Source organism: Rhodnius prolixus, unplaced genomic scaffold (genome assembly GCF_049639745.1).
Source record: "Rhodnius prolixus isolate KJV_2025 unplaced genomic scaffold, Rpr scaffold_12, whole genome shotgun sequence".
In the NCBI taxonomy this organism is placed as follows: Eukaryota; Metazoa; Arthropoda; class Insecta; order Hemiptera; family Reduviidae; genus Rhodnius; species Rhodnius prolixus.
In genome coordinates, this window is record NW_027411635.1 from 4,279,918 (window position 1) to 4,306,971 (window position 27,054).

Here is a 27,054-nt window from a genome sequence, read left to right on the forward strand (position 1 = left end):
GATAGGTTATTCATAGACCGATAACTGAGTCATAGACCGATCACACTCAGTCCATGAACAGACAAGACACAAGACACACCAACCCTGAAATGTAATAGTATTACTTTCTAAACTAGCCCTGAAGATGACCTAGTCCCTAGGTCGAAAGCTCGGCAAAATAAATTTTTCTAGACTGAAATGACAGTTATTTTTTCAATCCTATTCCTAAAATCATTTATCAGAACGTCAATTCGGGCAGTTTCTTACTGTTTAATTTAACTTTGTAGGACAGGATAGTCAGTTTGAGAAAATCATGAATCTAAAATTGATTGTCCATCTTTTATAGTATCAGCAGAACAGATGTATTGCAACTAACTGTCTGAAAAACCATTTTTCTTAGGCTTACCGAGAACTCATATACTTCGCTTGCATATTACACTTAGCCCTCCACGCTTCTCCTCAAGAAGATAAGTTTAAAGTAATTGCTTAAGACTAAGTAATTAATTAATTATTAACTGAATGTTAACTTTTTGTTAAGGCTTGTCAACAGCTGAAGGCTTGGCGCAGTTTTTTTTTTTCAGTGCACTTCTGGCCTCCGGACAGTGTTATCTCGTTACAGACTACAATGTCCACTACCGCCAGTGAGCTGAAAGAAGCGTTGGAATCCAGTATACTCTAACCACTGAGCTAATCCCTTCCATAACTGTCGACTATTATAGCTTTCTTTTTATAGTATAAGATCAAATTATTTTGGGAACATATTCTCAGAGAAAATCTCATTAGGAATGTGATTGTGATAACCCTAAATGAAAGAATAGTTTTAAAATTAAAAAAAAAAAAATGGATTTAGTTCTCAAACTAAAACCCTCCGAAAAATACTGCCTGCCCTGGCTACTAAGCAGATAGTAAGATTTTTAATAAATTTGATTCTGAAATTTTTAAATTTAAAAATTATATCATGCACGTCCAACTACTATTTCCATGATGGCTGGGTCTGGCTGCCACCCAGACGTCTTAAGGTAGGCATAAAGTTTTTTGAAAATCTAATGATCAATTAGGTTAATTAACATAGCCTACCGATCAATCTAATAAATATTAATTATCTTCGCATGCCCATCATGTACATCCAAATCTCATATGTGCAAACATTTCTCAGCGCAATTCACTTTAGGGCACTTAAGGCCAGCCGGGTGGTCATAACATTTCCTGACAAACGATTGTTTGTTTATATTTTGGGGTGGATAAGTAGCAAAGTGCGAATCTCCTAAATAAATTTACCATTTCCAGTTACTTGTTCAAGAATCAATTGACGGAACTCTTGAAATTGAGTGTACTACTCCATGTAATGTGATTATAAGGTTTCACTTGGAGCATCGTAATTCATTGTTTCATATTTTATTATTTGTACGTGCTGTGGCTATTATGTAATCTCCGCAAAGAAAGAGAAATGTGTAATACAGGTGCTAATGACAGCCAAAAAATACAAATTAATTAATTAAAAAATAAATAACGTGACATAGAGGCTGTGCGATTGCGTAAAAATAAATGAAAACCTGTGATTAACATTTAATGAGACATGCAAGATTGTTCTACCAGTATGTGTAACAAATCAACACAGACATTTAGATAGTTGATAATTGCTGAATTTTTTTCGTTTTTCTACAGCAATATACATAAAGAATATTTCTTCTTGCTTTTCAATTTTGGCCACTACTTGCAAATTCTTTTTTTGGTAATTCCGCATATTTCTGAGTGTGATCACTTAGGTTGTCAGATAATTTACTGATATATTTTTTTTCATAGAATTAATATCTTCCATTATTTGTGCCATAAATTGACAGAGTATTTCTTTATGTTGCTCAAATTCAGTCATAGTAACAGTTAACTAAAAGAAAAGTATAGTAATGCCTATTTTTTCAGACGGGCTTTACGTCCAACTACCAAATAGGTGTCTTGGACGGAGGCGACTACCAAACATACTTTACTGTAAATTTCTTTCATTAACCATTAAATAAACTCAAAGACCTAGATCGAGCATCAAAACCAGTACCACAATACATATTAGCTTTACAGGTTTCGCCTCTAACCGCTCAGCTACCGTGGCGCCTTTAACAGTTAACTATATTCGAATAGTAGACTTGTAGTATTTTTCAATGGAATAAATTTTAAAGTAATATGCAAAAGAAAAAATGAATTATTTAGAAATTTTAAGTTTTACTTACTCAGTATAAAGTAAACATAAACAGTACACTCTCGGCGCTAATGGCCACAGACGTCGATGCGCAAAAAAAAAAAAAAAAAAAAAAAAAAAACAGTACACTCTCATACAAATACTCCTCCACAACTTATGAAATGAATAAACACTACTGGATCTTCTATAATGAAGTACTTCAATTTCACTCAATGGATTTTCTTGTAAGTTTGGGAAGATTATCTTTAACTGAGAAAGTAACAGGAGGTAAATTTGCGGCTAAATACACAACTTGCAACTCATGAAAAACATTCACAGTTTAAACAGCAATGCTGAAAGATGTTATCACCACGACAACCAGAGGCAAACTCCTGATAAAAATACATTAAATTAATAATAATCAAATCGTTAAAATTCTGGGCAAAAAATAAATAATAGTACAATTAAGGGCACTAATAAAGTAAACATAAACAGTAGTCAAGGCGCAGTAAAAACAAAAATTATTAATAAAAACATAGACAATTTATTTTGTATTATCACATCATAACTTAAAAGCATCCACACCGAATATTTTAAAGTATTCCTGGGCTGATGCATCCTTGGCCGCTCTTACTGATTCAGACGGACCGTTTAGAAAATTGTGCTTCGCCACGCGTCCATCATTGCGCTGAATGACAATCTGGAAAAATAGGTTAAATTATGTTGAATATAATAACTATAGCTTTTTTTTTTACTTCTGATCAATGTATTGTTAGTGGGCAACATTAACCAAATGAGTTAATCTAGAAGGAATAATTGTGGAGAAAGTAAGAAAGCCATTTTCTTTTAGAGAAAACAAATAATACTTATCATGGATAACGGAGAGGAGTCTATACACTAAGCTGCCACCAACAAAGTATGGGATATCCACAAAGGACTTGAATTAGGCAAATAAAAGTTAATCATTTTCTTCGACTTGACATAGTGTGCGGGGTTCTGCAAAGAACTTATCACAAAACTACTGGATTCGGATCTTGTTCTAAATATGTTCGATCTGAAATTATAACTAATTCATTAATTATCAAACCAGTTTTATCTCGATGCATCGAACAACGTAACTGAAATCCCATTAACGAAGAGGAGAAGAATTAGAATCGATAGTGATGCACTTAGCCGCTCCTATGCTATGGAGCTCAGATTTGGGGAGGCGTTTATTTTGAGGAAGTTGAAAAATTGTTCCGTTTCTTTATTAAAATATTATTTAGATTACCTCAATATGTTCCATCAATATTTATTTATAATGAAATAAATTATTTGCCAATATATGTTCATACTCTGAAAATGCATTTTGACTATTTAATTTAAGTTTTTTAATATGTATGAAGACAGACTACCTAAAACAGTTGCAACCCAAATTGTTGAAAAAAAGATATTCTGGTTTCACGATATAGTTAATCTTTGTGATAAATATAAAATAAACTATAAGTAAGTTTAAAATACATGGTTGGAACTCAATTTTTAAAGAAATCCTCGATTGTAACAGGTTATATTTTGTAAATCTACACAAAGAAAGAATTAGATTATATGAGTTATATCCATTATATAAGAATTTAAATTTCGATTTGGGGAAGCGACACTATTTGCGGAGCGATCTCTCTCTCTGTGAGGTGCGTTGGATTATAAAGGCACAGGCTTCAACATTAATTTTAGGTAAACCCCCTTATTTGCAAAATGGTGATGAAAATAATTATTGCCAATTATGTAATGAAGCAGTGCTGGATGGAACTTACCACTTCATTGTGAGGATTGAGATGAGGATGAAATATTTTAATAAGCCGCAGCTTTCCGGAGAGGAGATGATCGCTTTGCTGAATGGTGAAGCTTGGAAGTTGTTTCAGAAATATTGCAAAGATGCCTACAACAGTATTTCTCTAAAATGATTTAATGATTTTACCCAGTTTATTGTATAATTGTTACGTATGTTTATTGTTATGATTATTATGAATTTTTTTATTTTCATTTATGTTAATGGAAACTGTTGTTTGAGTTTGTTTTTATTAGCCTTGTCTTAATGTTCAGAGATGTTTTAGTTTTGTTCCAGAAGTAATTATTTTCTTTAATTTTATTTTCTTTATAATTCAATGTATTTAACTACTCCACCGACGGTTATACCACGGTGCTGTCTTTAACATTTCATATTTTGTTGTTTACTCTTTTTTCCTTAATGTATGTACTTAAAGTAACTAATAAAGACTAAAAAATACAAAAAATAGTGATGCACTTAATCTGGGTTTTATTAAACCATAACACTATTTTTTTAAATTAATTTATTTAATACTTCATAATAAAAATATGTATATACACCGCCTTAAAAACTCAAATATTAATTAATTTTAGATATTCACGGTTTTCCATTCTAAAAGCCATAAACTCGATTTACAAGGAATATTTTCATGTAAATTGGGAATACAAAACACTACGTAAAGACCAAAAAAGATTCAGTATTTTACGTATATTTTTATTACGTATTATCAAACACTCTGCCGATGTCCCGGAGAGCAAAGCTAATATTGTTAATATGCAAAGTAAAATAAGTTTTGTTGTATAGATTCACATTAAAGAAATTAAATAATACTCTGAAATATTTAAATTAATGAATAATTTTATTCAGGATACTCAAAAGAAAGGTTAGTAACTGGATAATACAAACATCTGGATAAATGTATGATGAATACGCAACGCGCTATTTTGAGCGAATTTCTTCGTACATATTAACTAAAAATTTTGTAATTATTCCTATGTTCAACCACAAAAAGATTAAACAAACTGAAAGTATCAAATTTAAAGAATAATAAAACCACTGATGTCTCATTAACAATTTAGAAATATGGTAATTGTAGAAATAACACTCGTCTTCTTTAGTTATATACTACTATAAAATATTTCTTCCAGATCAAACAAATTGTACATAGAAGTGGTGACCATGGAAAATACTACGAAAATATTCAGCAACTTCTGCTTTAATTTTAGCTTAGCTTTAATTTTAAAAGCACTGAAGTCTTTTATAGCATAGATAGTCATGGCAGCGTTAAAAAAAAAGTGTCAGCTCGCCCGTATCCGTTGACACTTGGTCTTGGAGGGGAGGAGCTTGAAACATGAAACAGCTTGTCTCAGCATGTTGGTGCTTGTCCTTCGGACTTAAAAATGCTTCAAGCTAAGATGTGCTTAACAAATATGTGTACAGAGTGTAATTGTGCAGGTACGCTTTGTTCATTTCCCACATAACTCATTTTTTTTTTTTAAAGATAATAAACTTTTGTTTTAATTTGAATTTTTTAATTGGTAAAGTCCGAAGTAAATAAACTATTAACACCCAAATATTAATGAATATTAATGGATGAATATCCACCTTCACTTCTGCATATACTATATTTGTATATTTCAGATTTCTTCGAAACGTTTTCGCAGAAAAGTATGCGTCAACTATTTGAGATCATTCTCTTTCGAATGGTGGCTCTAATTATAAATTCATGTTCTAGTGTTTGTTAGCTTGCGATTGTTTAGAATATACAGGGTGACCAGAGTTATATGCTCCACTTTTTTTTTTTTAAACGGCGGGAAATTTCGAAAAAATAAAAAACACGTATTTAATCATTTTTAGTCTAGTTTATTTTCAGTGATTAGCCCATTTTTTTAAACCCCTGTATCTCGAGATACAGCAACCAACTTTGTTTTTTCCAATTTTTTTGCATATTTCTATTTCTACTTGAGCTCCTAAAAAAAGAAATAAGTTTTTTTTTAAAAAATCGGTTAGGTTTTTCAAAAGTTATGGTAATTTAAAATATGAAAACATATTTCAGTTTAATGTCAAAATTACATTATTTTTTTTAAAAAAAAAGACAGATAGGCAAGCCAAAACTCTGGACTCCCACGCTCTGTTTGTAGCAGCACTTATGGTAACAAAGTCAAGATCTAGGCAGGCTAGAGTTATTCGATGTTCAGGTTGTTTTTTTTCTACAAACGTTTGGTGTGGAGTTTTAGGAAATCAACTAATCGGCCCATACTTCTACAGAGAGAACTTAACTGGTGTAAAGTATCTAACTTTTTTTGAAGACACATTTTGCCAGTTCTGCTTAAAGATGTTACTCTAAAACGTCGGCTAGATATGTATTTTCAACAAGATGGTTGCCCGGCACATAATACGAGAGCTGTTCGAGGTTACCTGGACAGAAATTTCGATGAAAAGTGCTTAGGAACTCATTGCCCGATCCAATGGCCACCTCGATCTCTGGACTTAACCCCAATGGACTATTTTTTGTGGGGATATCTAAAAAATAAAGTGTACAGTGAACCTTAATCCCGTGGCTTCAGTCGATGATCTGGAACGCCGAATAACTCTAGCCTACCTAGATCTTGACTTCGCCACCATAAGTGCTGCTACAAACAGAGCGTGGGAGTCCAGAGCTTTGGCTTGCCTATCCGTTGATGGTGCCCAGTTTGAACAGCTTCTTTAAAAGAACTAAGGTAATTTTGGCATTAAACTGAAATTTGTTTTTCATATTTTAAGTTACCATAACTTTTGAAAAATGGGTCAATTTCTGAAAATAAACTAGACTAAAAATGATTAAATACGTGTTTTCTATTTTTTCGAAATTTCCCACCGTTTAAAAAAACGTGGGTGGAGCATATAACTTTGGTCACCCTGTATATACTAAAATATCTCTTCTAAGAGAAGAAAGAAGTTGCACAGAAAACTAAAATTGTTGATAAAGACGGAAAAAAAGCTTACTTGTGCCGTATATTCATATCTGTTTTTTGATATTGTTCGATATATCCTGTACCATACGTCACCCATTTTTAATCGACGATAAATTTCTTTTAAAGCCTGAAAAATTTTCAAAATTCTGCATAAATTTTTTTCCAAACTCTTTTAGTTTTTCAAAATACACTTTCCAAATACTGTACTCACCACTGATGGTGGCAAAAGGCAGACGCACATCTCAACTATCATTCTTGTGTTCTTTGGTGTGAATAAACGGGGTTTGTTATCTGGCCTGTAAATATTTAAAAAAAAAAATGGATTATTTTGGCTAAACTATTTCTGTCTTCTACAGAAAATACATACACATACATAACCTAAACGCAAATGCTTTTTATACCATTAGCAAATCATCTTACGCACATTAAGTATTAATTACAACGTTACTGCTGTAGCAAAATACAGTAAATAAATTTATTGGAGCCCTTAAAACTGTCTCCATTAAATTTTTGTGCTCGGTCGGCCATCTACCTCCTGCTAGTATTATCTTTCTTACAAGTGTAGAAATGATATCCATAAAGTCTGCGATGAAAATAGTTTCACTAACGCAAGAACAAGCTGTAGAACGAAGTAGTTTTAGCTTAAATAGCTAATTCTCTGCAACTTGTCCTGTTACATAACGAGTGACTACATAATCAGATTAAAGTGCAATGCTTGCAGTCCTAGTACTCGTATTTTTCTTATGACATCACCTTTTTTGTGCCTTTTGTGACAGCAACCAAAGCTGCACTCTTAGCGTTGATATCCAATCATTTTTTTTTTAGCCGTCAATCATGGTATGGGCTTTCACTTTAACAAAAGCATGTAAAATTATCCCCTCCGATATTCTTAAAATTTGGAAACAAATTGCTTTAAATATAACTTACTTATTAACTTATTTAATATTAATTTAAAGAACATATTAAATGTTGATTCCAAGGTTCTGTTTTTTAGTATTGTTCCGATTATTAGGGTTTATAACGAATTATAACTTCAAACTTCTTTTAATGATGCTCATGCTTCTGATATCTGAAAAAATGAACTTTATTAAGTTTTCAAACATAAAAATTGTACTTACATCATGCTTTATTATATATGCAATTAAGCTTGAAACACTCAATTAGTTAGTTGAATAATATATCAACAATACAGCTTGTGGTTTGGTTAAGAACAATAATTAACCAAAGTGGCGAAGGGAAGCCTGTGCTTCCTTATAGTTATGCAGAATATGCTATCACTTGGTTTTGCCATGTATTTCACAATTCAAACAATTTATCATAACATTTAATATATTTTGCAACAATTATAGAATTAGTGTTCAACAATTATTAATGGAGAATTTCACTATTAAAGCAATGATAGATCTTACTTGCTGTAAGTGGACGCGGGAATTATAAATTCAAAAACCTAGTAGTAAAGGATTCACATGAGTTTATTTCATTACATTTCTCCGTTATTTGTAAAGTTTAATTTTCATAAAATTTAATTTATAAAGTTTAGTTTACATAAAATTTGATTTGTTAACTTTAATTTACAAATTGTCTTAATATTTGCATTAAGGGAATGAAAAGCCAAATCCAATGTCTGATATCTCGTGAAGCCTCGTAAAACTGGCCAGTCTTTAAGACAGAACTAGTTGCAATAAATTTGTAATACTGAGGTTATAAAGAAGAATAATCAATTACAGAACCTAATTGACTTAGACTTTCAGGCGCCTTGTTGTCTATCAGGTCCTACCAAATTAATTCAAAGCACTGTGAGACAGCCTTTATGGGAATTCAGATAAGTATTGGCATACACACAGTGAGTTCCGTAGAAAATGTGACTGATATAAAATAAAAAACAGGATTATATTTATTCTTAATTTATATTTTATTCAAAATATAATCCTTTTGAGGAGATATATTGCTACAACCTTTGGTAGAATGTTTTAAAGCTCTCTGTATGCTCATTTCTTGGTATGCTGTCCAAAATGGTCGTCGAAGCCTCCTGCATTTCCAAAAAAAAGTTGAAACTCCTTCCTGTCATTGCCAATTTCATTTTTGGAAATAGCCAGAAGTCGCACAGGGCTAAATCAGGCGAATATGGGGGATGATCGAGCACCACTAAACTTGTTTCGGCAAGGAAATCACGAACAATCTTACTTTTGTGAAATTAATTCCCTCATCTCTCTATGTTTCTTGTTTATTTTATAGCCTATTTAATGACGCATCTACGTAATTGTTATAATTTGGTGATTTGTTTATACTTGAAAAAGAAACTACTTAGAAAAATTGCATTCTTTCTTCGTCGCCCCTTAGGAAGACACGCGATTCAGTTAGTCCGATATTTTCTTTCATTCATCATTAGAGTTATGACGAGGTAGTGCTATCTTGTAGTGGTTTTCGGAACTACTGTTTACAGCGCATAGCAAGTATTTGTCAAAACACAAGTGATTAATCCTACCAGGGTAGTCGATACTGAATTTTAGCGATCGACTGGGAAAGTATTTATAATAAAAGGTTAACAATTCAACTCATCAATTCAGCCTATAGCATCTTCAATGACTTTGTGCAATCGCTCATTTCAACAAATACAAGAGTCAAGAAATTCCAAGATGGTTCACTAAAGAACTTATTGATTAATAATTATTGGTAATTTTTGGTCATATAATCAATACCAGTAATAATCAATTGGTAATTGGTAATTAATAATAATTATTGGTTAATAATTCAACTCATCAATTCAGTCTATAGCATCTTCAATGACTTTGTGCAATCGCTCATTGCAACAAATACAAGAGTCAAGAAATTCCAAGATGGTTCACTAAAGAACTTACTGATTAATAATTATTGGTAATTTTTGGTCATATAATCAATACCAGTAATAATCAATTGGTAATTGGTAATTAATAATAATTATTGGTTAATAATTCAACTCATCAATTCAGTCTATAGCATCTTCAATGACTTTGTGCAATCGCTCATTGCAACAAATACAAGAGTCAAGAAATTCCAAAATGGTTCACTAAAGAACTTACTGATTAATAATTATTGGTAATCTTTGGTCATATAATCAATATCAGTAATAATCAATTGGTAATTGGTAATTAATAATAATTATTTTTAATAATTCAACTCATCAATTCAGTCTATAGCATCTTAAATGACTGTGCAATCGCTCATTGCAACAAATACAAGAGTCAAGAAATTCCAAGATGGTTCACTAAAGAACTTATTGATCTCACCAGAAGAAAAAATATTTGCACATCCAAGGGTATAAAAGGACTCTTGATGTCTTGACTTCATTGCAGCTAAAACTTTTTCTTTCTAAATTAAGAGTTGATTGTAAAAGTTTGCAGAAAAGATGTTTCTTTTCTTGCATATGCAATATAGAATACTCCATTTACAGTTCGAATAACGTTAAGGATTTTTGGAACTACATAAATAGTGTAAACAGAGCTAAATCCTCAATTGATTCAGGAGTGGTGGAAGAAGAAAAAAATACACATACTTGTCTCTTGTTAAAATGTTTATTGTAAATTTGATTGACCTCAGCTCACATTTACATATATTATAACTTTTCAAAATGTATCACACTATTTTTTTTATTATTTTTTTTTCATATGCTTTTTTCTTTAAATTTTTAAACATCTATCACACTTAACTTTTCTGATGAGTGGACAATGGTTGTATTTTGTTCTATTTATATTCAACGAAAAGTTTTTTTTGTTCACTTAAAAATGAAATTTATTTCTCATTAATAAGCACATTTATTTTTATTTTTTTAATTATTATTGTTATTATTTTGAATTTACATAATTAAGTTTGATGGAAATTATATAAATTTAAATACAGCTAATTTACAAAAATAAATCCCACTTTATTTAACTGTATAGAAGAATGTTTCTTTGAGTTGGTACAGCCAGAATTTTTTTTAAATTTATTTATTTGCAATTTTAAATAAATTCAGCTTTCCACATTTTCTTTTCTACATTACAATTTATAAAGTACATAAATTTTGTATTAAACTTTTTTTTTCCAGTGACTGTAATGTGGTATTAATTTATTTACATTTAATTTTGTTACCATTTCAATGGTTGTATTTGTACATGTCTTACAGGGTTTTTTTAAAAAACATTTTTCTTTCGCACTAATCTTAATCTAATTTTACTAGTTGTGTACAATCATAAAATAAATCAATAAAAATTTGGTGTGATCAATCAAACGATTTTTCCCTACTCAATCTTCAGTTACAATTAACAAATTTTCTTTAAATTCCAATTTTATACTATATTTAGTTGGTTTTACTAAAATGAGACATTTTTAAGGAGCCCTAAAAAGCAATTCTGTTTTTAAAAATGATAAACTAAAAAAGAAAACCTTAAATGAAGTATAATCGTGAATTTGGTACAATAATTAATTTCATAGGAACTCATTGTAATCATTATCCAGAGAATCACAAGCAAAGTCCACGTCCGGCTAACCGATTTTCTAGAAAGTCGAAATTTTCGCAAAGATTTTTAAGGGTATTCATTTTTAATATGTATATATTTTCATTTATCGTAGAATATGCTGTTGTTAGAGCCGTACAAAAGTCTGGCGTCTTTTTAACTGAAAATTAAAAAAATGGTTTGTTTAATTACCTAATAAATTTACTCGACGAAATGAAATAAGTGTTTCTTCAGTAGGTTGGAAACCTGGATGATAATGCTGAACTGTTTGGAGGTGTTGAGGAAAATTTTCGGACCGGACGCTAGCAGGGGCTACTTGCATAGAATGGAAAGTGGTTATTGGAAAGCGTTTGCGAATGACCTCGGTGGCAAACAGTCAAGAAGAAGACCTATAGGAAGAAGGATCGGGACGATGAATTGCAACGGATTGGGACTAGACAGGCGGAGAAGCGTAGGTGATAGAGACATCTGGCGACTCTTACTGTAAGAGACAAAGGTCCATTTCGGACCCTAGAGCTGTGGACAAAGAAAGTTACATCGTAATATTTAGGCTACAGGGTAAGCAGTAAGAGGTGGTAATTGCAGGTTATGTCAGTTGTATTTGGACCGTTTTAAGCTGAATGAGAGAGAAGCTGAAAATTCGAAACTTTAATGCTTTATACTTTTTTTTTTTTGGTGAAATGGGGGAGCAAATATTGTTACAGGAGAACAGCGTATAGTTTGTTTTAGGTTATGTGTATACGATATGAAAAGAACTGTGTTTCAGTCTTCAGGTACAATAGTTAACAGCAACGCTATACTTTTCTCAATTGTTAATGGTTATTATCTTAGGTAGACTTTAGGTTGGCTGACTATAATAGTTAAGCTGTAAGAAGTAAGACATATCCTGAGGGAATCCTTTGACTATCTGACTTTTTTTTTAAGTATGCTACAAAACGTGTTTCAGATATTCACAGCCATACAATAAAATCTGATGTTTTAGTGGTGAAATGCAGGTCATAAGAACACGTTGGAAGATATCTTATGAGGAGGGAAGATAATTCGCTGTATAATTCTAATTTAGCGGATGATAATATTTTTATTTTTTCAACAAATAATATTTTTCCTATTTCCTGACGGAAATATAAGAACTGTTTTTGAAAATAACATGTGAATTAACTAACTTTTTAAAAGAAATATTAATATAGTATGACTTTTGATCTTAATTTTATTCCTTTTTTCTTGACTCAAAAGAAAGCAAGTGGGAGAAAAGAATGAGGGATGCTTTTAAAGTATTTATTCAATTTCCATTGCCAATTAAGGCTATATTCTCTGTCACACAATAATTGCCTTATTATCAGCAATCATGCAAATCACAAATATATAGTAACTGAGAAAGAAATTTTCATTTTCCACTGACTCTTAACACTTAAATTTAAATCTTTCATGCAAAAGTTTTCTTGCTCTAAAGCAGAATGAAAACAAACATAGAAGTAGTTCTATAACTTTTTTCACAAGGATAATTTATTTAAGAAGTGGTAGTGAGATTTGGATGGAGTAGGTCTTCTTCTAGGGAAGTTTATCAGTGTAATGTATGGTTTAATCCTGTGTGAAATGTAAAAGAGGAAAACATGTGTTTCTAAAATTCTTAGGCCAAATTTTTACTTGGTCGAATTTTTCCAGTTTTCTTTCATTTTCTCAAAGCTCGAACCAGAGGAGTTTCTGAAATGTGGTTTAAAAAAAAAAAGAAAAAAGCTAATTTTATTTAAAGTTGGTAACTTTTTCCCTAAGAAAATTGAATGTAGGAGTTTTTTCGAGGAAGGCGGTGCTTGAGTATCCTTTCAAAGTGATATGTCGTTTGTGTCTTACAGCTTAAATAGCTGTTAATGTTAACGAGAATCAAATATGAAATCTAGTAACCGAGTTACCAAAAAATTGCTTGACAAGAAATGGTTATTTCTTCCAAGTTTTCATGATTTTCCCTAATACTGACGAAAACGTGTTTGTTTATATTTGGACTACCGACTACTCAGCCATTCCTGACGTTTTAGTTTGCATTTTTTTGTTTTCTTAGGATTTAAAGGTAGATAGGTTAGAAACGTCCAGAACTAAAATAAATAAACAGGTAGGTTTATCTCCATAGACTTGTAGAAAAAACCTTCAAACCTATCTCTCTTAAACAAAAGACAATATAGCTGAAAACATCTCAACACTGAAACCTAACTGATCTCAAGGACTTAAACTGTGAAGTTCTGCCAAGAGTTATACCACATTCAAACCGCCCAATCTAAACCACCTGAAAAAGTGAAAAAATTTATGCGAATAGTGGTACAATGATATGCATATTTAGTTCAAAAATAACATCCGCATGAGGTACCGTAAGTTCAACACTTTTTTCCTTCCGGGCGCCACTGTGCACTTCTATCTTTAAGATCTATTTGTGACAGAAGGGCTACTTCCAGTTCCAATGTGGAATAAATTCCAGGAACTAAGAGGGTTCCAGGGAGGGTATGTTCATCTTCAGCACCGGTTATCCGAATCTTCTTCCCGAATAACGGCTTCGCAGTCAGTTAGAAGGTTTTCACCATCTTCCTACAAAATCTGCAAGTGAAATCTCATCCTAGACCCAGGGTTCTTCAGATACCCTCTTCATTGACATTGACCTGTGATGAAACCTATTAGTTTTCACGGAGCAGTATTAGTAAGCTGCTGGAGTACAATTTGACATTTGGTTAAGGTGTGGCCTGGAAGACATTACACTGATTAGTTAATAGTAACTTCCAATTTACAAAGTGATTTTTTTTTTTTGGCACTGTCCCAATGATTGTCTTTAAACTAAACATTTATACAGTACATTTTACGGGTAAAGTCATTTTAGTGGCCCTAAAAAGGGCTACAATTTCTCTGAAGAGCCCTTTCAATACACTGTAAAGTCTAAACGCTTAGTCTAGGATGCTTATCATTGTAGTTCTCTGTAATACTCCGCAAAAAAAACTTTTTCTTGGAATGTATTCGAAATAAGTGTATTGGGCATTTATGTGGATATGTACAATTCAAAGTTTAAAGAAAAACCGTTGGAGCCATTGTCGAGACTATCAAGCTGTAAACTCGCACTTCTAATCAGTAGTTTTTGGATGAAACCCTGGAACGTATCAGAAGTGACAATAGCGAGTTCGTTTTGGTGATATCCTGTTCATACCCAAAGATCACTCGCTTAAATCTTTTTTTTTTTTTGTTCATATCGCACTCAAAGTACCTCCACTCTAAACAAGTACTATTGATGAAAAACTCCAATTCTTGAAAATTTGACGCGATGATAGTACTTGTGTAAAGAGTAAAGGCTCACACATCGTTTTAACATCGTAGTTTTAACGCGCCTACATTCACCATGCTAAACTAAACCATGAATTTATTGCTATTAATAACAATGTTTTTTTTTCTTTAAGTTGGGATAACGCGCAAAGAAAACAAATCGGCATTAATGTTAATAAAAATATAATTAATGAATAAAAATGTTACATAAAAATAAAAATAAATTAACTTTCTGTTTTATTATAGAAAAGATAAGTTTAACGCTAAAAAATACATAAGTAAATGTTAATTACAATTATTATCAATTACTATTTATTATTAAGACGCAATATTATTCTCGACAGCGCTATTTTAAAAAAATGTATGATTCGGGAAGTAAAAGTATTTATTTACATTTTATGAGTTCAGTCAGACGGTACATATTACATTAGATAGTATTTATAAATGACAATTACTGGGCTGTAATGTAAATGAATAAGCCATCGAATATTATAATTCAATACAAAAAAAAAAATTAAACCTAAAGCACCAGTCTCACACTACAAACTGTTCCAAGTCTCAACCTAGCCTGCTACAGCGCTTTGTAGGTGTCTTGTTACGAATTTGCTCAGTCCATTTAGTTTTCGATGGTTCCTAGGTAGCGTATTGTGAACTTTCGTGTAACACACGGCCTAAGTGTTCTCAAAACGCCCTTTATCTTCCTACAAAATAATCAGTTTTAGAGTAAAAATGTTTTAACATGTTTTTATTTTGTTTGATTTTAAAGTTAATTGGAAATAGAATTTATTGTTAAGTGTATTCTTTATTTTCCCTCTTTATTATAAAACGAAAAGTTTGCGTTTAATTTTGAATTGGGTGTCATACAATGGTATTCAGTTAGCACCGTTAAGTTAAATAGTCACTGATACACAGAAAGTTTACTGTTTTAACTGCTCAATTATAACAAGAAGAAAGTATGATTTAAGTAATGTCTACATAATTATGTTGCCACTGGAATTTATTATTACTTTAATTTCTTTTTACATCTTAATAAAAAACATACATTGGCTATAAATACAATTGCATCTTAAAAATGGTTAATTTTTTTTTTCAAATTCTACTTGAAGGAGAGGGTGGTAATGGTCTGGGCTGAGGAATAAATGACTATTTCAAAAAGTTGAGAAAAAGTATTGAAAGAGTATTTCTTTCTACTGGAAGAAAAAGTATAAAATTATATGCGTAAAAATGCAATTTTCTTTTCATTTAGTAATAAGTGAAATCTTAGATTTAATTAAAGAATTTTAATTTCCTTGTTTTGTTCACTTATTTAATTTTTTGTACCTTTTATTAGGGAGATGAAGGGAAATGTCTGGTTTAAATGTCCAATATTTTTTTTTTAATCGGCTTTTTCTTTTTACAAAATAAAAGGTTAAGGACAATTCTGTGTAGTTGATTCTGTCAATGAAACAACACTATGGCTGCGTGGTGGTTCCAAGGTAGCCTCTGAACTCACAGGAATCACTCCACCAAACGAGATGTTCATACACGCAGGGTCTATCTCGGTTGGATGAGATGATATCTGTTTTCAAACAGAATAATTAGACAACTTTATTATTATAAATTGCTTTCAACATATTAAATGAGTAACATCATATACAAATGAAAACTACATAAATTATATACAACGTTGAACAAACTAACGAAGTCATTGCTTCAATTCAATGATAGCTTGTTTTCTCATATAATAAATTTTAATTATGTTTTATTTAAAATCTGTATACGTAGATTATGTAAATTTAGCACATATGTCTTAAATTTTCAGCTAGAGCTCGGTACTTCATAATAGCTTCTTACTGCATGTGATTGCATCTTCATCAACATTACTATCGTCATCTAGTCACACCATTACAACTGAATTCGAAACATGTTTTGTTTATATAACCAGTATCCTAATGATTTGACTGACCGTTGCATCTTTTTAAATTCAAGTCAATGTAGAGGAGAGTGAATTTTCAAACTAGTATCTTCACATATTTAGAATTGCATTATAAAAGTTTCCACCAACTAAAGATCATCATTACTATTGACTGAAAAAAGTTGTAGACAATCTGTCCGTCATGTTGAGAGAAATCGATCTGTGTCGGAACCCTCTGAATATAGTTTAGATGGTTTGATGAAAGTCATGTGGCCAACTCAATCGCAAAGGATTGTCGGGATTGATAGAGGTTTAAAGGACTTTACAGCAGGTTTGGAATGGGCTGGATAGATTATTGGGGAAAGTGAGGAGCGATAATGGATTAGTTTGAAAACGAAAGGAATAAGAGGTCAGTCCCTAATGGAAACATAGTAGAGAGCGTTGACAATGTGCCGAAGGACTTTAGATTGGAAGGATTGGATTCTGTAGATGTTGGGTGATCATACTTGCGAATAACCATTCCTGTGTGTTTTACATCATTTTCCAAGAGTTGTCTTGTTGGGAAAGGCAACTTTCTGCGCTTTTATTTCTTAATATTATTTATTAGTTACTTTCTGGTTAGTAATTGTCAATCATTTGTTAGTTTAGTGTTAAGGAAACATTAAACACACTATTGGTAAATTGATCTTACTTCTATTTAGCCCTTTCTTTGATCTATTCTTATCAATATAAATATATACATCTACTCGGTACTTCATAATAGCTTCTTACTGCATGTGATTGCATCTTCATCAACATTACTATCGTCATCTAGTCACACCATTACAACTGAATTCGAAACATGTTTTGTTTATATAACCAGTATCCTAATGATTTGACTGACCGTTGCATCTTTTTAAATTGAAGTCAATGTAGAGGAGAGTGAATTTTCAAACTAGTATCTTCATATATTTAGAATTGCATTATAAAAGTTTCCACCAACTAAAGATCATCATTACTATTGACTGAAAAAAAAGAAACACAGATGGTTACATACTTGTACTTTTCTACATAAGTTAAAATTTTTTATAAAGAGATTAGAGAAAGGAATTTTGGGATTAAATTCAATCACCTCAACATTTTTAGCCCCACTAAACTTGTGGATGTTGATGAGGAATTTTGTATTCCCAAAGTTAATGGGCTCCCAGTTATCAGTTAATGAAGATGATACACTCTAGATATAAGAATGAACAACTTTACTTGAATTCTTTTCACTTCTTGGAAAAAAACAAATCTAACAAAGAGAGATACACTGCATGTACGAAAAGAATTCTACCATTTTCTTGTCCTAGTCCCGTCTTTAGCATTGTTCTGATGCAAAATTTCTGTGAAAGTCCCTTGACTGCACATTCATAATTAACTGCCTAACTGAAATTATTTTGGGCAAGCCTTTATTAAGTTCCTGAAAGTACATGAATTAAATAAGGAATTTCAGTATTCTGTGTCTTTCGTTTATTTTCTATTCTTAGCTCTTTTTTTCATTTAGTTTATATTTAAATTTATTAACAATTGCATAAATATAAGTATATAAACTGTAAATCTAACACTGACTTTCAATTACCATTATTATATTATTACTTTTTATTTTTTGTTTTTTAAGGATGCGTCAACTTCTGAGTCAATGTGTTTTCTCGATAAATACAACACCGGAGAATGAACTATATTCACTCCTAGGAAGAGAAAATCTAAAGGGCAGCAGAATTCGAACCCGGGATCGAATCCAGTATTCGCTAACCACTCAGTTAATCTCTTACCCTTATTATTCTGTTATTAATAATTCTGAATTATTCTGGATTCGAAATCTTAAGTTTGTTGGAGATTTAATTGTTTAAAAAACTTGTTTTTACCAAGGTTGAAAGCCCTTACCGATGCTGTAGGTGATATATGTCAAGACAGATCAGTGAGTTGTACAGGTTTTGGAGTTAGGGCTTTAAGTGATGCGAGAGAGTCTCCTTTAGTTCTTGTAGATGGCCTTAGAGTAGGAGCTTCAGCGAGCCGACTGACGATTTCCTCATGTACAACATTGAAGCACATCGATGTTAGTGCTAAGCCAATTATTATATAAGAGGATGTAAACCTGTAAAATTATAGTTTTTAATAGTTAGTTTCTTACGTTTTAACATCAAAGATAAAAAAAACTAGCTTATAATCATCAAACAACTTTTAACTGCAATTGATAGAATCATTACAAATTCGCTTAAAATAGTGAAGAAAAGTTCAACATATATCGTGCCCTGAAAGTTTCTAAGATTTACGAGTAGGAACACATAAACAGAAAGGGAATGTCAATTATTTCTTATATTCCGTTAAACTTGAACTGGAGCCCCGAATCTTCAAAAAGTACAGAACGCTATAAAAATTAATTTGCTAGGATAAAGGTTTCAAATAAAAATGATAGGGAAATATTGGTATTGTTTCTTGTATATTAATTTCAGTTAATCGCTCGTCCACAAATTTGAAATTTTATCGTAATATATAAAGCTGATAAATCCTACATTGAACTGTCAAGGCTTTTTAGAGAATTACTTGTGGAAGCTTTTCTAAAATGAAAAGTGGAAAAAGTTTGAAATAAAATTATAGATCACATCGTATATAATTAATAAATATATTCTATTTCACTAACCAAATTGTGACATCAGTGTGGCGTGTCAGCTCAGAAGATGACAAATTCGTAAAAAGAGCTTGATCTCCCAGGCCAATCGTGCTAAGCAGCATGAAGCAAAAGTAACAAGATTCAAATAGAGACGTCGACGGCTCCAAAGTCGTTAAAAATACTCCTCCAGCACCGATGTACAACACCATGACAATGACGCATAGTAGAAGTGGCGCTAGTCCATGACTGCTTTGTGAATCACCGCCAAGAGAACTCTCCGCGGATATCGAGTCTGGTTCAGCTGTGCGACAAGAAACCTAAAGGAAGCAATTTTTAACATTATAGTTATTATAATGGAACTGTCCAGAATGTTTTGGGAAAGGTCGTGTACATAAGTATTATTACTCTTTCACTATATAGCTAGAAGAAAAGTATTGGCCTATCATCACATGTGGCTTTAGTCAACAGCTGGCTGATCCATATCGGAATGAATATCCCAATAACTCTTCAATAGCTCAACCAAAAACTAAAAGCAGTCGTTGAAAGTAAAGAATGCTACGAAAGAAATTTCGTAAGCAGATGAGATGAGGACACTACTGTCAGGATGTCCTTCAGTAAAAATATCAAACTTTAAGAAAAATTATTTTCTAAAATATAAAATTCGCTAGCCATTAAACAATAGTAACTTGAGCAGTGTGACTGCAGGACTAGAAACAATATAAGTTTATAGCGTGAAAGGTTCTGCAATTAACAACTTAAACATTTACACTTAAATAACGTGCATGTTGCTACAGTATAATTCACTCTGCAGTTCTCTAATGAGAATAATTTTATGGAATAGTATCGACTTGGTATTTATTTATATATTTTTTAAAACAATGTTATTAATGTTATACGTGATTCTCTATTATATGTGCAGGTGATGTCTTAAAACTGGTCCTAAAAGTACACATATTTTCCTAATCTCCGAAGATTGATTTTAATTAGATAAGTTACTAATAAGTAAGTAAGATTTACTTTATCTGAGCTAGGTAGAAGACTTGAACTTGTAGCGGTAGTATAGCTGGAACAAGACCTAACATAGAATGGTTCGGATCCTCGGACTCCAGCCAACTGTTCCTCTAATTCCCTTTTCTCACGCTTTTTCCTCATCCTCTTCTCTTTTTCTTGCATGCGCTTTTCATCATAGCAGCAGTAACTATGCACGCAACAAAAATATGCAAAAATCAGTGAATTATACATAAAAGTAGTGTTAGATTTCTTAGCCTATGCGTCTTTTATGGTTTTTTATGGCTTCTAGTGCACCAACTCCAGTTCTGACTAATTGATTAGAGCCCAAAAAGGTGTACTTGGCTCTTACAATGAGTACATCACTTTAGATCTGGCCGTATAATTAGACAGGAGACTCAAAAGGGGATTTTGAGAAAAGTTTTAAGATAAACAACAAGAAAAGACTAGGTCTTAATGGCAAAACTTAAGAATCCCCAGGCGACGCTTGTGCTTAAGTCTACAGTGCTCTTAACGAGGTATACAATAAGTTTAGTGACCATTATTGGAGTTGTCAATTCTTTTTTTGACCAACCGTTCCAAATAAAGTTGCAAAAACAGATGCACTTATAAGGCAACATATACACTGAAAAAGAATTTAGGTTCAGTGCAACTTAGGCCAGCGATCTGCCGCCTCATTAGCCCTATGACCAGACACTTGTTTAGCTACTTATATAGGTCAGATGATTATGCCAACTATCTCTGACTAAAAGATTAACCAAGATATCTTCGAAATGTCTTGGAGCCATACGTAAATGACATTGGCGATCTACTCTTTATTTATTATGAGGTCTTTGAATGGCTTGTAGATGCTACATTTTAGGAGCAACTCAAACAGGAGCTATTTAAAAAACATTTAGTTTCTCACACAGATTTTGACATTCTCTGCCAAGATTAGAACAGACAGTAACTGGTCCGTTCAGTAACCGAGTTAACATGGTTCTTTCTATGGATCTAGACTGGAGTGGTGGCGGATTTTACATCCTCCAGTGTCTTAGTCCCATCAAGCTGGTCTTTATAGTTTCAATAATATTTTGTCTTTATGTTATGCATTTGCTTATATCTCTAGACCATGTATATATTTTCTTTCTTACAATATAAAAATTCTTATTCGACTATCTACCCGCAATTTGAGCAGAGACAGCAGCAAAGAGATTTGGTGAATATATTTCTGGCACAACTGGAAAGTAAACTGCCCACACTGGAGAGATACAGCAACACCAACGGTATGCCAATCACTGCATAACCTATAGTCACCGCCTTGCCTAGTCCTGTCTTTGGACATTGGCGACCAAAACCTAATGAATACAAAGAAAAAATATAATAGTACAATAATACAATAAGACATACAATAAATACAATTATAATAATACAATAATGTATTTTATGTGTGTTGTTGCAAAAAATTACACTTATAAACGAAGATTTATCCTTTATTTTAAAGAAAAGTTAGGATTTGTATTTTTTATAGGAGAAGGTGAGGGGTAAAGCTGGCTCTTTTTTTTAACATATCTCTTTTACTTACAGTTTTGTCGATCAACTTTTATACAACTATCGTACCGGCCAGTTTTAATTTAGTTGAAATGAATATACAGGAATGTCGTCGCGAAATTCTTCGTTTTGAACGGTTTATTGACTACAGCAAATAATAAGAAGTAGGTGAAGGTTGATAAAAAGTGCTCCTTCATTTTCAGCAGCGAAGAAATTGGCAACTGAATGAAAAAAAAAACATGGTTCTCATTTTTTTTAAAAAGATAAGCGGATAACAGATAAATACAACCAATACGAAAACATCCAGAAAGAGCTTTGGTATTGGACGACTGGACTCTGTAGAATCATCATAAAAAAGAATATGGTATAGCATAATCAAGAATTATATTTGAGAAAGCTTTGGGTAAGATTGGTGAAGCATTAATTAACTGCTGACAAAAACAAATGCAAAACAGAATTACAATTTCTCAGAAATGTTTGAACCGTATTAAGTAAGAAGGGAGTTGACTGATTTTTTACGCCAATTTATTACTGTGGATGAGGCTAACATTCATATATATCTTCTCGGCAGAAGAGAATCAACAATCAAGGCCATGATGGAAGCAGATCTGCCCAAAAAGGGCGGAACGTTTTAACTACAATAACATCACGGCACACAATTCTGAAAGGTAAAGGACTTACACGAAATGAAAGATAGAATCATTAGTATAAAACATTAACTGCAACGACTGCACAGCGCGTAAACTGATCACAACAATTAGAGAAAAAATGAAATCCCCTGAGAATGACTAAAATAATAAAAATAGGAAATAATTATTAAATATTATTTCAAAACAAAATGATAATAATAACCAACTCATGCATAGGCAGATTACCTTCATCGACACAACCAGGTGGCCAAAATTATCTGTAAGAAGTTAAAAAATAAAATTGGGTTAGTTAATGGTACTGTGCCTCAACCTGTGCTTGAGTGTAACAGATACAGATTGTACTAAGAACGGACGGTGATCACTGACAGAGCAGTCCAACACCCTCTACCTAACTTCTGATACATAAGAAGGACTGGAGAACAGTAATGATGGTGGAAATTACTATCTTGAGCACTAAAAATCTTCTTCATGTTTTTTTGAGAGAAAAAAACAAAAGTACGAGGAACTAGGGTACGAAATAAAGAGGCTTGGGAAGTCGATACTGTCCAGATAGTGTTTATAGTACATTTGACAACTGGCATACATCTATTGGAATTACACACTAGTATAGCAGCTCTTGGATAGAACCGACTTCACATCCAACTGTAAAAAGCGCAAAAAGCTGTGATTTAAACACATGCCTCATTAGCCAAAAAATTTCTAGGTAACTAATAACAATTTGCTTGGCTGGTAACTCGTTCATTGTTCTTACATTCCAGGATATCTGAGATTGGGAAAGAAGTGTCAATGAAGAAAAAGTAAAAAACATAAGAATCATATTAGAACACGTAGTCAAAGGTTTAAAATTAACAACACAACAGATACAAATAGAAAACAAAATATATAGCCAAAAATATTGGTGGTATATAAGTAAAAAAAGTAAAGTAAAGTAATCGCCTATTTTTTTCAGGCGGGGCTTAAGCCCTGTTAACGTTAACGTCCAACTACCATTTACTAGGTGTCGCGGACGGAGGCGAATAGCAAACGCATTTTACTATTTCTTATTTAACCATTAAATAAAATCCAAGGCCAAGACCGGGAATCGAACCCAGTACCACAATGCAAGTTAGCTTTGCAGGTCTTATTGGTGGTACATAAAAGGAAACTAAGTTGAAAAACAAAAGTATTTTTGAATTAAAAGAACAAAACAGAACTTGATCGACCAAGAATGTTTAACTTGCCATAATTAATTAATATAAGACGTAATTAACAATTAAATAAAATATGACAACCTATAGTTGTGAGAACAGTTAATGAGTACAAGAAGGCTGTAGCCAGCGTCCACTCGGCTCTTTCTTCTGCTCTCAGCTCAACAGATGCAGTCTTCTGGTAACTTAATTCTTCTGTAACTTGTTTAATCAATGTCTCTTGGAATCTAGTGATTTCTTGGGCAGCCAGTCTTGTCCAATTTTCCTTATAAAGTATGTTGAGGCTCACCTGGAAATTTATTATATTTTTAGAAACTTGCAGTCTTTTGAACGCCAGATAATTTGTTTTTAATAATTAAATAATTTTAAAAAAATTATACAGTAATAAAGCAGCAATTTTAAAAAATTAGAGACTAAAAATGCGACATTTTAATTTACATGAATTATTTTTTTGGATATTGAGGAGCGGTCATAATGTTGAAAAAGCCTCTTTTTTACCAACGTTTTGGCAAATTTATTGCCTTCTACAGGGTCTGTACAAAGAAATGAATATAAAATACACTATAAAAAAAGACGAGAAAAATCTTATGATATGAACTCTGTTCTCACTAAACATAACTCAACCTAAAACATGATTTCGACTTGGAATACACATCTATTCTTGGACTCCAACGTTACTTAATAGAAGATAAATTCAATTACTTTCAAGAGTTGCTAACAATCTCTACATTATTTTGTTTCAACATTCTTTAAGCCATAACTTAACAAAATAACACACAATGTTTCTTGAATTTTCCTCAAACTTCTTGTTTCACTTCTACCCAGTTAGCCCATGACTCCATAACAGTTCAAGATGTGGTACTTCAAAAGTTAACATTTTGAAGCACAGTTTCTAACCCTTTTTCCCTACACTGCTTTTTCAAAATCTATTTTCAATACCGTCCTCTAAAAATGTTTCTATTTCAACTATAAATTATTACATTATAATAATAATATTATTATTTAGTCAAATAATATTTTATGGCTCCTATTTACTAAAAGGGCCGTAAAATCCACATTTATCGGGTTCAACATCAATTTGATTTAACATAAATAATGATGCTGTATATTTTTTAATAAGAAATTTTTGGAGAACATTATTTTTGAAATTCACAATCAGTTTGTTTACAATCTGTAGGGATGCGGGCATAAAGGTTGTTTCAACATAACAGTATTTAACAGAAAAGTAATGAATTTGAGAATTTATTTGAAATATATTTATTTATTTATAATTTTGAATTTATCAGCCAGATACATAAATCAATTACATCAAATCCATCAAATCTCATTCTTCTCCGACACATATATATCATTATATTTTATGTAATTGTAAATTTCGGTGTATATGTTCCATCGTCCTGATATAATATAGTGTGCAAACTGGAGGATTGGGGACATCCCCAATGCAGTCTAGTATTAAGTGATCACTGTCAACCATGGTATCTGCTGAGCATGAACAGTTGGGGTTGATCCATATGCCAATTCTAGCTAGATGTTGTGGTGAATAATTGTGGTTAAATTTTAACCTGCATATGGTGGTGTAGAATCGCTTGCTGAAATTGCTGTACTTGTTAAACCAAGGTGTTTTGGGTATGCTTGGTTGTATGGCTGCATGAAATTGCCCCTTGGATCGTTTAGACAGTTCGTATTCCCTTTGCCATTCACTGTAACTCATCATTTTTTGCATAATTCTTTATATCTAAGTTTTGCAAAAAGTTGAGGGTAACATATTGCAATGAAATAACTTCTTTTGCCAATTTATCCACTATTTCATTTCCTTCTAGTCCCATATGTCCTTTAACCCAGATTAGATGTACCGATCTATTTTTTATTTAAAATATTATTTAGCAGGTGAACTGTCTTCAAGATGAGTGGTAAAGCTTTACTTCCCGGACTTTTTAATTTTTGTAGGACGCTTTTACTGTCTGAAAGAATAAAAAACGAGAGGTTGGTCTATTGTTTGAACATAGTGTACACTCTGGTATATGGCAAATAATTCAGCAGTGAAGATGGATGCATACTTATTTAGTTTCAACTGCAATGTAGTTTTTATTTGTGCATCATAGACTGCACCTCCTGACTCTTAGCGCCGTCTTGTAAAGATTTGATAGGCACTGGGAAAGATGTGCTGTAATCTATCTATAAGCAATGCATTGTTGGCAGAATTTGGTAGGCATTCCTTGTAATGAAAGAAATATGTCTGGATATTTTTTAGATTGTCCATCTGGCAGTGGATATCGAAACTAAAAATCGGTAGTAAATTATAACGTTTTATTTGTAATGAAAATTCCGATAGTTTGCTGAATTGTTCCACTAGGATTGGGACCTTCTTTTTATGTCAAAATTTTTTAGTTTGATCAAACATTTTTTAAATTTTAACAGGGATTTTTTAAAAAACGAGAATTTTTAATTTAATAAATACTGCTCACCTAAAAATCGTAGATTTTTTGCTGTAATAAACTCGACTTTTTTTTTTTATTTATTTATTTTTTTTTAAATTTATGACTGTTTCTCAACATCCACAAAAATAAGTTAATAAAATCGATAACAGACCATCATTTTTTTTCACTTTACTTCAATTGTGTCAAATTTTCGGGACTGAGTTTTCAAGTTTAGAGATTCTTTAAATATGCAATCATAGCTTCAAGCATTTTGGCTGTTATTGTGGGAATAAAATGACACAAAAACGAAAACACACACACACACACAGAAAGCTCTAACTTAGTATTTTGTTTTGAAAACTCAAAATCGAAAATTGGACACGATTACAATACTTCCTCTTTCTAGTTTAATAAGAGAAAGTAAAAATAAAAAACAATTATACATCAAACAGATTAAATCTTTTTTTTACTGTAATTTCCCAAATGCTGTCAACAGTTCTTGTACGAGCTTCCTCGGCCAATCTTTCTAACCATGCTGGCGGAGTATAATTTGTGGGTCTAGGAGCTACTGAAGCATATGTTGGTCCAGTAGATTTATTACTATTACTAGTTAACAGGGTGCCTTCTATGCCCAAGAATAGTAGAGCACCGAAGAAGGTATATCCAACTAATATGAGACATATTGTTAGATTACTAAGGCATCCCCTAGCTAACTTTTTCTTCGTGTACTTAAGTCGAATTTTTTCTGTACTGTCGTCATCACTTTCAAAGCAGAAGCAACTGGAACGTTCATCTTCCTGTAAATAAAATAAGCGTTATTTTAATTAAAATTGATTATTTCAATTTAAGAAAAAAACAAAAATTAAGAATGAGTTGACAATGATAGTTTCAAAAATGCATTATAAACAGGGTATTTGGATAACACGCCTCATCTTGTTCAACTTCTGATCATAGTTGACCACTGAACTAAATAACACAAAATTCTACTTAATTCGGATAAGATACAGTTTATTTTGTACCTATTTAAAATTTATTTGAAATTAAGGGAGTCGCTTAAGGCAAC

The 27,054-nt window shown here is 32.0% G+C and overlaps 2 protein-coding genes across 9 annotated transcripts in view; both read right to left on the bottom strand.

Annotated features, from left to right (window-relative positions):
* Window positions 1-2,289: 2,289 nt before the first annotated feature.
* Window positions 2,290-8,168, bottom strand: LOC141461822 (uncharacterized). Of its 4 annotated transcripts, none has more exons than XM_074143186.1 (5): window positions 8,026-8,168; window positions 7,119-7,203; window positions 6,939-7,034; window positions 2,735-2,849; window positions 2,290-2,541 (listed from the first exon to the last, which is right to left on the bottom strand). In XM_074143186.1, exons 1-5 carry the CDS (start codon window positions 8,028-8,030, stop codon window positions 2,516-2,518), a joined length of 327 nt encoding a protein of 108 aa, XP_073999287.1. In that variant the 5' UTR covers window positions 8,031-8,168; the 3' UTR covers window positions 2,290-2,515. The 4 variants fall into 4 exon arrangements, with proteins under 4 accessions (XP_073999287.1, XP_073999290.1, XP_073999289.1 ...); XM_074143189.1 differs by lacking the exon at window positions 8,026-8,168 and adding an exon at window positions 7,281-7,767; XM_074143188.1 differs by lacking the exon at window positions 8,026-8,168 and adding an exon at window positions 7,332-7,761.
* A 5,139-nt stretch (window positions 8,169-13,307) lies between these two features.
* The window catches only part of LOC141461765 (TWiK family of potassium channels protein 7-like), a 224,632-nt gene continuing 210,885 nt past the window's right edge, over window positions 13,308-27,054 (bottom strand). For 4 of the 5 annotated variants that reach the window (XM_074143076.1, XM_074143075.1, XM_074143077.1 and 1 more), the window contains 7 exons: window positions 26,462-26,788; window positions 23,656-23,860; window positions 21,367-21,541; window positions 20,214-20,394; window positions 19,227-19,513; window positions 18,470-18,680; window positions 13,308-16,228 (listed from right to left, as the gene is read on the bottom strand). In XM_074143076.1, coding sequence (XP_073999177.1) covers window positions 18,491-18,680; window positions 19,227-19,513; window positions 20,214-20,394; window positions 21,367-21,541; window positions 23,656-23,860; window positions 26,462-26,788 — 1,365 coding nt within the window. In that variant the 3' untranslated portion in view covers window positions 13,308-16,228; window positions 18,470-18,490. The remainder of the gene's footprint in view (window positions 16,229-18,469; window positions 18,681-19,226; window positions 19,514-20,213; window positions 20,395-21,366; window positions 21,542-23,655; window positions 23,861-26,461; window positions 26,789-27,054) is intronic. The other variant, XR_012463024.1, reaches the window with a different exon arrangement.